Genomic DNA, 15737 nt, shown 5'->3' with positions numbered 1-15737 from the left:
GAGGTTTGTAGGAAAAATTAAGAGGAAAAACTAAACATAGACCTGGGACAAATTGTTTGTTACCAAGGGAGGAGAGGCCAGGAGTGTGCATGCCTGAGTGATTGAGGTTGAGAATTAATGAAGGTGTGTGCCTGGCAAACTGGCAGTCAAAGTGATGTTTTCCCACTCCAGATCTACTGTAAATGCCAGCATTCATATTATGGAGCCAAGTTAAACACACACATACACTCACATACAGTACTGCAGATAGCGTATCAACTTGGCAAATTGCTACAGTCACCACAAATATTTGCTCAGGTATACACTACACGTAGTATTGCTTCAAATGTACTCTACCTTCTAATTTTGCATGATGGCAAGTAATCATTTAGCAGTTGTTCTGTTCACTAAAGCCCACCAGACTGACCGTACTTGGCCTTTTGAGCTTTTTCTTCCATTTTTATACACATTAATGTTATAGAACAATCAATAAAACTACTGGGCTACGTCACGTCTGCTTGCACATTAAAGGGTTGGTTCACGATGCAGATAGCTTTGGTTGTGTGTACCCAGGTTTGGAGATAATGTCAGAAAGGTGTGCCGCCACCCCACTTCTATGGGGGTACATGTGGTTTTATCTGTGCTGCTTAAAGCTGTTTCATGGGTAAAAATAGTTCCAATTAAAATTGGAACAGTGTGGTTGCTGTAGGTGTGGTAAGTAATCATGACATTTCCCCTGCTGATTTTTACAAATCAATTTTTTTTAGATATGATCACCGCAAACAAAAACTGAAGCCTTATGGAACAGGAAGTTGGGTCTTTGTGAAGTTAAGACTGGAAGGACTATATGATGTTGAATCTTCTGCAGTCAGTGAATCATTGTTATGGACAGGCTAACTGATCAGCAGCACTAGTAATTGTCACATTATAAGGGCACATTTTTCCAATGTTAATATAATTTTTTTCTAAATATTTAAGGGTAAAACCTATATATTTTGTTCTTATCTTTTTAAAATGCTTAACTGCTTCATCTTTTACTTAAGGGGCTATAAAGTGGATTTGCTGATATAGAGGTATATCATTTTAATTGTGATGATAAACTTTCAGAAAAATAAAACACACTGGAGCAGCTTTATACTGTGTGCCAAAGTCTCTTCAGCCTAGAGTCTGCAGGATCACTAACCTTGTATGGTCATGTTATTGTGGTACTGTTGACTCTACTGTAAACGGTGGCGCTTAAATCACATTAATACAGACAATGCAGACGCATGGGATGTCAAATTATGCAGTGTGCAGATGGTGTAAACCAGACGACAATGTGCTTTAATATTTTATGCGATGTCTGTGTTTCCAGTGTCAGGCGTGCAGTACGGGCACTTGGAGTCAAATGTGACACTGGCATGCGGGAAGTCACAAATCAGGTAAGGAAAGAAAACTACTACCTGTGTAGCTTAAAGTTGTGTTTCTTTGTCCCATAATGACAACGAGACATTTCCAGCCCAGTCATATGGGAGTTCGAAAGTAGCTGCTAAATGTCAGTAAACAAGACATATTGAATTTTTAGTCAGAGTGACGGTAGTGTTTTGAAAGTTAATTAGCCATCTAACCATATTCATATACTCAGTTATGCACTTTTTTTGTTTTGATTGAACCTGGACAAAATGTCATTTTTAATGGTGGTCTGACAACAGAAGAAAACTTGCGTGATACAAAGGGTCAAACAGTGCCTGCATTGCTAAATCAGTTGCAAAAAAGGCCAAATGTAAATTAACAGTAAGAAAAATGTGAAAGTTTTGCAGATCTAGATACCTATGATAATGTCCTTTTAAAGACTTTTGTTCTTGTTTAGGTCTTGTGGTTGAGCATAAGGCTTAAAGATCCGTGAAGGAAGTCCTCACAAGCGTAATAACTAAACTCTAACGTGTGCCCGACCAGGTTACCTGTCATATGGCGTCTCAACTACAGCTCAGCATTGCCATGGCACAAAGTGACATCGGATGGAGCCTTAGTCCTGCTGCACGTCGACCACTCGGCGCAGGGCAACTACAGCTGCTATGACAACCAGGGGTTTCTCCTCCACTCTGTCAAACTCAGGCTGGGCTGTAAGTATTTGTCCAGGCTCACAGCGGCTAATCTAGGAGCTATTACACTTTTAACAGCTCTTCCCTATTATGAGTCTCTCGCCATGACTGCAGCTTTAAAAAATTCTTCCCGTTCGGTCTTTGCAGCAAGAACAGGCCTTTGTCCCCGGTGTTTTAGCCCCTACATGCAGAGACAGCTTTCTAGTCCCTCACAGTTCAGTTCTTTTTTTTTCGATAATTCAGCATAAAAGCATACTCAGACATTCTCATCTTTCTCTTGTATTCGTCTCAACATACTTTCCTGAATGTTTCTCACTTGTCTCTTTCTTTCTGTCTCTCCTTCCTCCCCCCCGTTTGTTAAATGAATGACTTCCTCTCTCAGCGTCTAATTTATGTTGGCTCTCTGGCTATAGCAAGACATCTTCTTACTACAGTGATAATCAGAACAGAGCTGCTGGTCTTCAGAGGAAACCGGTCTTATCGTCCGTGACATAGACAAAGCCCTCCACTTCCTGTAAATGTCTCAAACAGGAAGCGGCTCCCTAAGTGGGCTTCCTTTTGAGGGACAGGGAGTTTTCCATGATACTGGCCAAGCCTCCTGAAATATTTTGTTTTCATTTTAGGGGACACCATGGCACAGAGCTGTTAATTTTGGACTTGAGGACAAGACAGAGAAACCTTTTAAAATATTACATTTAATAGGGCCCTTAAAAAAACTACGTGTCTGTCCTGAAAATGAGCTCTGTCTGACTCCCTTTTCCCAGATCCCCCTGGGCTGCTAAGCGTTTCCTGTCATGTGCCCAATCACACACACGTCCGCTGCTCCTGGGTGGAATTGGTAAATACGTTCCTGCCAACCAAGTACAATGCCTCCTTCAGGTAAGAGTGAGTTACTGCAAGTGAAGCAGTAACGCCCAAGGTCACATTCAGAATGGCCTATGAAGAAACTAATTATAGTGCATGTGCCACAGAGTCATATTTTGCATGTAGAGTGTATAGAGTCAGATCCCAATGTGATCCCTGTTGGCTTCAGCATTCAGATGTGTTTTGTCTTGTTTTCAAGGGGGAATGGTCAGGAGTGGAGGCCATGTGTCTTGGACATCACTCGCAAGCACTGTGATGTAGATCACCCTGCGTTCTGGCAGACCATCCATATCCTGAGAATCACAGAGAGCAATGGCCTTGGGTCCAAGACAACATATGTCCACTTTAGGTTACATGAGCTATGTAAGATCACATAAAACACACACACATACTCACAGACTCAACAGACAGGGGAATAGTTTATCTCCCTTTAGTGACACATTGGTATGTTGTTGTATGTTTGTCTATAAAGGATATTAGTGATTTTCACTGTTTTTTTTCTTGTTTCCAGTGCTCCACGCCCAGCTCTACTGAAACATGCTATATCATTATTTAAAAACTACTGTTGTTATTGGCTGGAAATACTGCTGTCCAAGTCCCCTGTATTATTTTTTCCACTTGTGACTCACACTCATTTAAAATAGCTTGTTCAAACTTTGCAATTTAACTAGTACAAGCTTTATGATTAAATACCACCTCCATTGTCCACTCTCCTTCTTTTGCCTAAAATCAATAGTTACAAAGGTTCTGGTCCATATAGAACCTAAAAGAGGCATTAACTGTCCTTGTTTTCCAAATTTCCTTTTCACATGTCCATGCATTTATTAAACAGGTTAAACTACAATAGTATTGCAAGGCGCACATCCATGGAGGCACAAAAACATGGAAGCGCAAACATGCAGATTTAAAGATAAAACAAACACCTGTACATTCATACAACACACACACCCACAGACATGCGCTCAAAATGCTACGATTATTAGCGCTGCACAAAACTCTTCCCGGCGGCTGTTGTGTCCGTGCCCTTTTGGTCGTCATATAATGACCTCAATTATCTTGTTTTGCTGCTTCTCTGTCTGCCTGACGTTCTTGACGCTCTCGGGCAGAGTCTTGGATGTTCCTAACTGTTTTTCCTCAACATCTAGTTTCTTTTTGTCACAGTAGTTTGAAGTGCGCTTAAAAACATAGACATAGAGATTATGTAGGACACAAATCAGATAACTGATATTTCGAGTAATAGCAAGGTGATATATACCTAGAAAAATGAATAATTTATTTACATCTGAACAGGTGCTTTGGTTTCCTTTGTGACATTCTTCCCTCTTGTACATGATATTTTACATGTTATGTCTTTTTAAACAAGGTTGGCAACCATAGTGGAAATAATTGTGGCTAAGTCTTTCTTTCTTTCTTTCTTTCTTTCTTTCTTTCTTTCCATCTGTCTCCACAGTGAAACCAGACCCTCCAGAGTCAGTGTTGGTGAAGGAGCTAGAAGGCTATCCACAGAGACTGATTGTCTCGTGGAACTTTCCCTCTTCCTGGCCGCTGCATGATGCTTTCCCCCTTGTGTTTCATATCAGATACAGGCCAAAAGGCTCTATATACTGGTCAGATGTAAGTAAGCAGGGGCATTCTTCTCAACAAAATCAAGTGATGACTCTTTATGCCAAAGGATTTCTTTTTTACTGCAGATATTATATTAAGATCTTTCTGAGTCAATATATTCTTATCAAATGACTTGTCTTTCTTTTGTGATGAAAGGGTCATTCACAAATCACTTTTACAAATCAAGACCCAACAAAGGACTTAAAACAACAATAGAAATAACATGCTACTTTCTTGTGCTCTCTTTCCCTGTCCTGTCTCTTTCTCCATCAATCAGATTTACTCTGAGGAGAGTCCAGTCGTGATATTTGACGCCCTGGCTGGCCACCTCCACCATGTTCAGGTTCGGGCCCGAGATGAAGTGAACTCTGACAGCCAGTGGAGTGAATGGAGTCCCCTGCTTTTTGCCAGGCCGTGGGAAGGTCAGAAAGACAATTCACAGAATGTTCATTTCTAAATGATTTGTCATGTTTATTTTTAGAGCTCATTTAAAAGCAACAAATGTGCATAAATGTGCTTAACAGAGAGATGACCCAATAAAGTTACATAGAAAGACTAACATTACTAAAGGCATAATTATAAATGTAAACAGTAAAGGATGAAAACAAAGTAGGCATGTTGCTAGAGCTGCAATGATTAGTTGAATAATGGATTAATGTTAGCGATATCTATTAATCGTTTCAGCCATTTTTCAAGCAAAAAGTCTAAAAATTCTCAAATGTGGAAGTTAGCAGCTTTTGCTTGTCTAAATATCTTAATAAACTGAACATCTTTCTGTTTTGGACTGTTGGTTGGACAAAACAAAGACATATATAGATCATAGACTGTATATAAGAGATGGATATAGTCATCATGACGTCACCCGTTGGTTTGTGGACTGCCGTTTTGAAGCCTCGAGTTTGGCTGGCCGCCATGTTGAGCTTTTGCAACCAGGAAGTGCCCGGAAGTGACCATATTTGGACAAGACGGCGTAACTAACGGCCGTGTGCGGAGCTAGCTAGCTTGCTTAGCTAGGTGCATCTGTAATTCATGTTAACTGTTATTTTAACAGGGCTGACAATTTTGTCTTAAAACAGTCTTAAAACTAAATGTACTCACCAGAGAAAGTGAACAGCCAACTCCTAATAAGCTTTTTCAGCAGTGCTGGTTAAATTTACACAGTGCTGTGGGTACGAGTCTGCTCTAGCCTTGTCAATCGACTTGTCAATCGTCTTGTCAATCATAGATAATCCCGCCCTGAAGCATACTCTGCGTTATGGTCTATTTTAAAATAAATGGGACCATAATTTACTAAATGAATATCATTTTGTGTTGAAGAAGACCTGAAACTAAACTCAACAGGAAAGTGTTAACTGAGGTTATTATTCAGGTGAGAAGTAGGGTCATTTTACAATTATTTTTAATGGAGCCGGACTTCTTTTTGCAACCAGAAGAGTCGCCCCCTGCTGTCCGTTCAATAGAATGCAGGTTTCAGGGACTTCCACGTTTGCGTCAGATCGCTGACCGTCACCTGTATAAGTGGATTGGGCTTTTTTTATTACTTTTTTTATTATTTTCTGTTTTATAGACCAAATGACTAATCGAGAAAATAACACTCAGATTAATCAATAGTATAAATGAACAATAGTTAGTTGCAGCCCTCCATGTTGCCCAGAGGACAAATAATATAATAATAAAAACAAGAGGGCGACCAGTCATGTCTTTGGAATGAAAAGCAAAAGTGAAGATTTAGGCCTAATCAGGGTGTATTTCACTGGTAACCAGTAAAGGGAGGGAGATGTGTGATCTCTCTTCATGGTACCCGTGAGGAGTCTTGTTGCTTGTAACGGTAGGCGAGATAAAGATTACTGACTCCTACTTAGAGAGAATTGCCACTACTTAAAGATCTTCACATCCTTACACAACAAGGAATTATTTTCAATGTGCAATAGATCTTAGGTGAAAGAACGGTTAAGTTGTTTGTCAGGGCTCATGCAGCAAGCACACAGCATCTAGTACTCTTACCCCCTTAGATTAGCAGTAGTTTGAGCCTTTGTGCATATTCATTGTTGCTCATTTATATAAATGCCCTATGTGTGTGTGTGTGTGTGTGTGTGTGTGTGTGTGTTTGTACACCAGGGTACACCACCCCTGAACCTGCAGAGGAGTTCCCGTCGGAGGACAGTTTTACAGACTGTTCCATTCCTGACAACACAAAACCCGAAACCTCCACTACAAAGTCCCACAGTAAGACTCCTTTCATAACTTCAAATGATAATTGCTCTGTGATTGTTTACAGTAGCAACACCAATACTGCATGTGCTAATGTTGTAGCTCAACAGAAGTGCAATTACTGTCATTACTGTTATTATGATTCTGCTACTTCTTCCATTCCAGTCATTTTGCTACTGATACCAATGCTGCTGCTATTACAAGTTATACCACTGCTAAAAGCAGATTCTCTACTGCTGTTACTACTACTGTAATTATTCCTGCTGTATTATGTTTACATCTACTACTACAATGCTATCATTTATCATTATTATCAGCCATCATTTCTAGTGTTACTACTACCGTAACTACTACTTTTACTAGTGCTACCAGTAGTGCATTTAAGTCCCTGAAATAAAATGCTTCAAAGTCACCCATTAAACTGTCAGCATGTTCACTCCATTATTTGTCCTTTTTCGACAGCAACAGGAGGCCACATCAGTCATTAATGGAGCAATAAGGCATTATTTATAGTTATTACACTCTACATAGAACAGTGCAAGTACATTGTGTCGGGCTTCAACGACCAAATTACATATAAATGCAGTAAATTGTACCTGCAGGGTATTACGTTCTCTAAAGTATGTGCCTTGGATGAAAAGTCAAATACATAGCAGCTCATATATACATGGGCAGAAACACTGGAAAATGCAGTCTTCAGTTGCAAGCATACACATCTCAAATATACAGACGCAAGATGTGTAAAGCAAGTAAACACACCCACACCCACATACAGTATACACTAGGAGACAGTTTTGGCAGTAGAGTAGAGACTGAAAGTCACTGTGAGTGACGCCGTCAGATTTCTTTTAGCTGGTCTGCTGTGAACCAGATGTGTGTGTGTGTGTGAGAGAACTGTCATTTGCAGATGTGCCCATAAATTCTCTTTTAATCTCGTAAATACCAAGTGTTTTTGCACATTCTATCTTTAATGTGTGCGTCTCTGCTGATTTCTTTTTTTTTTTGCTTTGAAAGAGAGTTGTTTACTCCTCCAGTATAAGTCAATGCATGTTTGTGTGAAAGCTATAATGGCAGATTTAAAATTAACTTCTCACCAGAGAGTAATTAAATCAAAGAACACACACAAACATAGAAGATGAAAGGACATGCATATCTTTGCAGGTTTTGCTTTTGTTGTTGAGTGATGACAAGACACAATCTACAGATGTGTGAAGAACTGTCTTCTTTTCCATCTTCTTCCTTAACTATATATATTTTTTAGTTTAATTTTCTTTATTTCACCACACATTTCCCTCTCCTATCATGCGCCTGTTCCTCTGATCTTTCTCTAACTGTTCATCTTTGATTCAGCGCTCCTCCTCTGTTGCTTTATTGCTCTCTTTCTTATTTCTCCCACTCTGCTTGTTTTGTTGACCCCCCCACTGTTGTTTTCTTCTCTATTTTCCCATTCAGATCCTGTACTTGAGGATGAAGGTAATTTGAGTTTGGTGGTTCTGCTGGGTTTTTTCTCCTTAGTCGTCCTCACCACCATCCCTTCCCTCATCTTTGTTGTGTGGTAAGACACAAACACACACCACACATCCCACTTCCACAGGCCACAGCTGTGTTCTCTCTCTGTCTCTCCTCTCTCCTCTTGTATTTTGCAAAGCCTGGAATTTTTTACATTTTTGGTTGGTGTTAACTTATTATTTTATATTTCCAGGATGAGGCAGAGGCGGCGCGATCATGTGACCAAACAGGAACTCACATCCATGGTCAAGATGAAGTCCATGCCAATCTAATGTGAGACACACATGTACCGAAGACATTGTTTCATCTTGAGCATTTTGGTTTTGTTTTGAGTTTGAAGTTAGGTTTGTGTCGGATTTAAATTCCCTCTCCCACTTTGCCCAACATGTGTTGTGAATCTGTTGAGTTCTCACTGATCGCCACACATGGTTGTTTATGTTCATAGTTCAGCTTGTTTGGCAGATAGTCTAAGACCTCTAATTAAAATCCTAATTAAGTGTCACTTTTTTAAGAATTATAACGCAACCACAAAATGCCCTCAAATGGGAGCTAAGCCAGTGAGAAGAACGTAGCAAAGCTCTGCCTTAGTAAGAACCGAAATGGTTCAAAGTGCTGCTATAAACAACATTCAGACAAGCCAGCCAACTTGTGATTATAAGCCCAACACACACACACACACACACACACACACACACACACACAGATTATAACCCTGTAAGTATGCCTGCATAACTCCCATCCAGCTCTGTTATTTAAATATGTGCTTTCAAGGCAGTGCTTAATTACATTATGATTTATTCATGTTTTCTAAAGTTGCCTTTTCTCTTCCGCTTTCCTCCACTCAACTCTTCCCAACTGCATGTCCCCTCTTATTTTCTCTAACCTCTCCTCTTGCTTTATTCATCAACTTTATCCAGATTTTCCTCTTCCTTCTTTTTTTCTCTCTCTCACTCTTCTTTATTCTCTTCTCTTCTCTGCTCTTCTTCCGTCTTTTCTCTTGTCTTCTCTTCTCAGGTTGATTTCATCTTCCCCTCCTAGTCAGCCCGTTCTAGGGCTCCTCCCAAGAGTCGGCCTCTGCCTTTACCACTGTAGAATGCTGACCGTCTGCATTTAACTACAATAACCAGAATGCATCTGCTAGAGGATCCAGGACAACAGGGACAAGCCTATACAAGGAACAATACGTGGTAGGGAAAAGTTACCCTGTATGTAAAAGGCTGAAAATAAGGCACGTTTTGCAAGATTTCCCTGGACATATTCAGTGGTCACGTTTAACTGCATTATTCATAATGTATCAGCAGACCCTTGCAAACAGGGAAAACAGACCCCACTCTGTCCTTTAGGTTCACTTCAGTGGACTGTAGGAGGGACACTGCATCAGGACATTTGAGTTCACTCACAACTAATGCTGCTTCAGGTGGACTGACTCCACAACCTCTTTGGAGAGCAGTGGCTTTTTTTTTTCTTTCTTTTTTTTTTAGTTTTGAACTGTTAAGCAAAGTAAGGACAGGACGTGCAGCTGCCAAACAGGAGAAAATAGGCTTTTTGTGGGAAGGGGCTTGCCTCTTCTCCCACCCAGAAGTCCTCACCTTCTTTTATTTTTTTGAAATTCATTGTGAGAAGTAACAAGTTAATGTGCGTCCATTTTTCGATCGACTGACCGACCGACTCAACGCTGTGAAGGAAACATAACTTCTGCCAGTCTTTCTGTGTGCATCTGATGCCAAAGCAGCAACTACGGGCATTAAGGTCTCAGCTGTGGGGCAGAATGCAACCTGCTACTGGCTCCAGACCTGAGGGATGGACACGGAGTATAAGGTCCAGGGTGGGCAGGTTGGGTTATCTAGACTTTATTTCATTTATGACAAGTGATTTTATGTTGCATGCTATCTATGCTTGTTCTGTTAGTACAGGTGTTCTTTTGTTTCTTTTGTTATACCTCTTTCTATCCATCCACCCACTGTTTCTGAATGTGTGTGGATGAAAGGCACACATGGGGAGACAGAGAGATAAGAAAGATACTGGCCTTTCACAAACCACCAGCATTATGACATTACAAAGATACTGAGTTAGCTAGGGAATATTATATTCATACATTCAGGGATAAAAGTCAAACCCAGCCTAGTTTGTCTGTTATCTTAGTGGATGACAAATCAAATTTTATTCCTAAAAAAGAGAAACTTAACACCAGGCTGAAAAATCAGTGCTATGCTGCCCTCTTAGGTTGAAGGTGGAACCACTGTTTCACCTGTAAACACAGCCAGCACCACTGATAGTTGTGGTCAGAAGTGTGCTTTGTTGCGCCTGTAACCACACCCAGCAGTGATGTCACGGAGTCCTGGAGTACACCTGTACATCACAGCAGCAAGGTGAGATGTAAAGCCGCTAGAGGTCAGCAAAAGCACGATTTTCCAGGGTTGAGTAACTCTTTAAAATCAGGATTGGACAATATCATTGTGGCTCACAGATAGTATATATGTACATACTGTTTGTTTTGCATTTAAACTATATGTGTAATATGACAGTGTCATATTTGCTGAAACTAACAACTAGATCTTTATCAATGAATCTGTTGATTCTTTTGTCTATTAAATGTCAGAAAATCGAAGGGGGGAAAAGGTTATGTTGACGTCTTCAAATTACTTATTATGTCTGACAAAACCAAGGATATTTAATTTACAATGATATAAAACTGAGAAAAGCAGTGAATCCTCCCATTCAAGAAGCTTTAACATTATTGATAAATGACTAAAACAATTAATTGATTTTCAAAAATTGAAAAGAGATTCATCAACTTTGTCACACCATCAAAGTCACTACAGTGGAAAACTCTTTTAGTGATCAAGTCTGTCTGTGTCAACTTGGTCACCGTAAGTTGGTGATTATTGTAAATTGTCGTGCAGATTACCATCTAACTGACATTTGTATATTTATTACATGGATATAAAGAAATGAAATGGACAGCTTCACCATCTAGTCTGTAGCCTAAAAGAGAATTGTGCTATTTACAACTACAGTAAAATCAGCAGTGCAGAGAGGCCACAGCTTGGCGCTCCTTTCAGTGCATTTCTACATTTATAACAGGCCTGAAAATAAACTGTAGACTAACAGTGCCTAACAATAAACTGGTAGCAGTTTGGAAACAAACATATTCATAAAATATTCAGATATTTTTCCATGTTGTCATGTAGGAAAAGACCCAAAATGAACATCCTAAGTGGACTACTTGATTGCTGTAAGCAAATTATTTGAACAGCATGTACAGTATAGTAAGCTTCTTTAGCTTATACGTGTTTGATCATAGTAACCATGATCACTATAAGCAGTTTCCACTGTATGAACTTTTTTTTTTTTTTAACTGTGTATACAAGGTTCATCTCTGGTGAGCCTGACAGTACCTGTAGACGATAGGAATAACAAGACAAAAGTGGACCCAAGAGCAAATTAACATTAGCCATTATTACTGAACTGTTTAAATTAGAAAAAAAAGGTTACTGATAAAATCAGAAAAAGAGGTTAACAATAAGAAACACATGACAAGCTGGGGTATTTATATTAGAGGATAAAGCTAGTCAACTACAAAATGTTAAGCACTTTGTTTTCCATCAAAGTGATTAGAGAATTCATTATCCCACCTAAAAGTCTTTTGGCAAACTGTTCTCAAGAACAAGTCTTGCAGACATTTTGGCAGCGCTGCTGTTGGTCATATGGGAATGGCAATGGATGCAGAAAGTCACTGCTACCATCACCGCTTCCTCAGAAAATGGGGACAGGAGGTAAACGGTTTGTGTACAGCAGTTAGCAGCATATATTTCTGTGCACTTCATTAAACAGAGAAATAGTATGCGCTACTGAGCTTGTCCTACAGTAAATTAGAATTCATGTTGATGCTTTAGTATGGTGGCAATATTTGACATTTTTGGAGGCTTGTGGTAAAGTTCAGTGGGGCATTGGCACAAATCAACCATAGAAGAGGCAGCGTTGGTGAGATAAGCACAGACACGACTGATTGACAAGAGCGACACTCTCTGCACTCGTGTCTCACGTCCCGCCGACTCATGGAAAATGAATGATTTCTGGGTGGCCAGTGCTAACCGTATGAAAAGTTCCAAATACCTCCAGTACAGCATATCTGGTTTAGTTTTGCATTTGACTCCTGCGCCTACAAACAACGTGTCCTGGCTAACTGTCTGCAACAGATGGAAACAAGAGGCTCTTCTAGTTCTTTCTTTATTTCTTACCGTCTGTTAGTCTGGTGGTTACATTCTTGTTGATCCAAAGCCGTGTAGTTATCAATCGATTGACTGACTGTGTAGTTTGTATCAGAAACACAAGGTGCATCTAAGTCAAAGTTTTTTTGTTTTGTTTTTTTTCCCAGTTCCCAACTGTATGTTCTCTCAAGCTAGCTCCACTTATTATGCATGGATCCAGTTGAAGCTTTTTTTGTATATTATTGTATATCACACTTTAAAAAATACATTTTGTGTATGTTATTATAAGTGATGTTTATATGTAGAGAAAAAAACATATTCTTTGGGATAGTTTCACAGACATGGTTTGTGTTCATTTGTAATAGACAAATTAGCAGTTAATAGCAGCTTTACAGCTCATTATATTATACACAAGTCAATTCTCAAACCTATTAAACCAAACATGCATTAGATTTAATTGGAAGATAAAGATCTTTCTTACAAGGAATATAATCAGAGCAACATGTATTCAATCAATACTCAAATCAGATCACCTTTGAGGTTTATGACATTGCAATGTAAAATACCAAAAGTGATTGAAGAGAGATTCCCACAGAGAAATAGTATTAGCGACCGAGGACAATCCATGTCTGGGGAACGTTCCCAGCATTACGTATGTGTCTTTCTACCCAGTTATATGAAGCTGTGTTACTGTACGATTACTGTATGGACAAAGTGTTTACTGAGTGCGTCTTCATCCGACTTGCTTTACTTTAGTGTTCAATTTTATTCATTTCTTTATTTGTCTTTTTTGCTCCCCACACCTGATCTTGAAATCCTGTGGCAACATTTACAGAATAAGTAAAACTGTTTCATTTTCAAATATCTGGCAGCTGATCTTATACTCTCTTTAAATTAGAGAAAGAAGTGTGTAGATAGATCAGATCAAATAGGTGTGAGCTACTATCTGAATTTTTAGAGCTTGTGCGAGCAAAAACATTTACGTGCAGCAAAATGTTAACATGACTCAAAATGACACCTGTTCATTCTTTTAAAGTGGATTTGAAAATGGTTAACTTGCAATGGATGGGCCACTAACGAATTAATTTTTTTTTTATCATCATAAAACCTCCCATGCTTTTCCAGGCCTTCAAGGTCTTAAAGTGACTTTGAATTGACATAATGAACTGCTCCGTTATTGTAACTTGTATGCGGTTTGATACAGCATAGCTATAAAATAAAAGTAAAATAGTAGATGGGATGTCGTGCTATGTGTGCTCTAACATCACATCAGAGCCACAAAGTTAATATTTTCCGATCTAAACAGCAAAATTAAAGTCAGAAATAAAATAAAAATTCTCTCTGTTAAAAATATTTAACACTTTGCTCAGTCAAATTTTTATAAGCATCCATAATCCATCCAAATTTTATGTGGCCCATGTGCAGTATTAGTGACTGTTCACCCTGTTTTTGAGGATCCGTTTCCTTTATAGCATGTAATGATCAATTGCCGCGTTTCTGTTTCACTCTAGTGGTGTTTTCTCTGTTTTTGTGGACTCACTTGTGGTATTCTCAGTCTTTATATGTTCCTCTGCAGTATGTGATAGCAGATGGAGCCTGTTGGGTTTTGGTTCTTATAAGTCAAATTACACTCAGGCATCCATTCTCAGATGTACATAGTACTTTATGTGTACGACAGATATCACCATAAGCTGTTTTTGTTTTGTTTTTTCCCCTCTCTCCTTGTATGCGTCTGTGAAATAAATACTATTTTATCACACTTTGCAGCTTCTGGGTATTTTGGTAATCTCTACCTCATGGTGCACAAGCTGCTCTTACATTCTTCTTAAACTAAAACTGCACCTGTGTTTACATGAGAAACATATTTGGTTGGTTGGTGGTAATGTTTGTGATAAACTGTCCAAAACATTTCAAATATTGTGCAAAAAAAAAACGTTATTCTTAATCTGAACAAATAAGCAGTCTCTTTCTCACACTTTTAGTATGGTTTGTGCTCCCATTCTCAATAAATGTAAAACATTTCCCCTAAAGTTGCAGTCTCTTTTAGAAAGTTCCCATGATCTGATTGTGACTGTGTGGTGAATCCCAAAATGCTCAAGCCGGCGTTTGTAAAAAGGGCCTTTAAACATGCACAACTGGAAGGAAATTGCCTTGGTTTTCTGGCTCCACTTCCATTATGGCAAACATGTTGTCATGCAGGCTTTAGCGTCTTCAGGGTCCAACTTTCGAAATTACTGGAGTATGATTCTTTATTGTTCTGCTGGTCGTCATTGATGCGAGGTGGACCACTTAGATGTCTTTGTAGATGAAATCTTTGCTGATAAATTATTTCCTGTTTTTCGAACCATTCATAAGCCTTGTGCTGGTGGTCGCACATTTAAAGTCAGGGGAGCGTGGTTTTATGTAACTTTGTGCAACTCTGACTCAGACCAACTGCTTTCCTCCTGATGTATTAAGGATATTCCCAATTAGCGGTAACAGTTCAGCACAATGCCTCTGAGAGAGACCCAATACAAGTACTCCGCTGAAGTGCAGCACCACATCCTCTTCAGTCCTGATGAGTGAGGATGTGTAACCTTTGCTTAACAGCAGTCAAATGGCACATTAAATGCAAACTAAAGTGTAGGGTAACGTTTGAGCAAGTGGGTAAGCGAGGAGTCACAAAAGTCAATTGGCTAAAGCAGTAATGCCAGGATGAGGTAAATTCTATGCTTTCCAGATGGCACATAATGGGAACATAACAGTTTCTATGTTCCCCAGTTCTAAGGTTAGGAGTTTGGGACCCTGGGAACATAGATATTCTCCCGTTAGTTCATAAGTTGTTGTGTTAACCTCTATATTCATAAACTGACATTACTCACACACTTTATAATTGTTGCTAAAATCAGAAGTACCTTAAATACTGACGAGAATAAATGTTCTGCTCAGTGCTGTATTGTTTTTCTGGAGAACAACAGATCTCAAGGGGCCAAGCTGAAAAGCATATTCCCTACTAAACATACATTTATTCAGTTTATTCACAAGCTGTTTGCTGAAAAGAGTTAAATGTCATATGCGAAATATGTCTGTTTATACCAAGGGTGCCGTCAGTGTAGAAATGAGCATCTCTGCCTTTTCTACAGTGGATTCATTTACTGACAATCTGTCCCTCTTAATGTCAGGACACAACAGCAAGTTGAGAAAGACTCCTGATTCTGAACAGCTGATGGCAATGTTTACCGGCATTTCTTCTTCTGCCTATTGTCTAATCTCACTTCATTTTGATACTATATACCTT

The 15737-nt window shown here is 39.2% G+C and overlaps 1 protein-coding gene across 3 annotated transcripts in view; it reads left to right on the top strand.

The window, feature by feature from the left end:
* il11ra (interleukin 11 receptor, alpha) overlaps positions 1 to 14219 on the top strand; it is a 48638-nt gene extending 34419 nt beyond the window's left edge. For 2 of the 3 annotated variants that reach the window (XM_038734307.1, XM_038734309.1), the window contains exons 3-12: positions 1334 to 1400; positions 1915 to 2081; positions 2825 to 2939; positions 3124 to 3287; positions 4375 to 4538; positions 4807 to 4951; positions 6648 to 6755; positions 8193 to 8295; positions 8443 to 8522; positions 9264 to 14219. In XM_038734307.1, coding sequence (XP_038590235.1) covers positions 1334 to 1400; positions 1915 to 2081; positions 2825 to 2939; positions 3124 to 3287; positions 4375 to 4538; positions 4807 to 4951; positions 6648 to 6755; positions 8193 to 8295; positions 8443 to 8521 — 1112 coding nt within the window. In that variant the 3' untranslated portion in view covers position 8522; positions 9264 to 14219. Of the gene's footprint in view, positions 1 to 1333; positions 1401 to 1914; positions 2082 to 2824; positions 2940 to 3123; positions 3288 to 4374; positions 4539 to 4806; positions 4952 to 6647; positions 6756 to 8192; positions 8296 to 8442; positions 8523 to 9166 lie in introns of all 3 variants that reach the window. The other variant, XM_038734308.1, reaches the window with a different exon arrangement.
* The last annotated feature ends 1518 nt before the right edge of the window (positions 14220 to 15737 follow it).

The sequence above is a fragment of the Micropterus salmoides genome, unplaced genomic scaffold (assembly GCF_014851395.1).
Source record: "Micropterus salmoides isolate LMB-PRFRI ecotype aquatic unplaced genomic scaffold, ASM1485139v1 Ms_hic_scaffold_20, whole genome shotgun sequence".
In the NCBI taxonomy this organism is placed as follows: Eukaryota; Metazoa; Chordata; class Actinopteri; order Centrarchiformes; family Centrarchidae; genus Micropterus; species Micropterus salmoides.
Note: the sequence above shows the minus strand (reverse complement) of the source record. Positions and strands in the feature narration are given on the sequence as shown.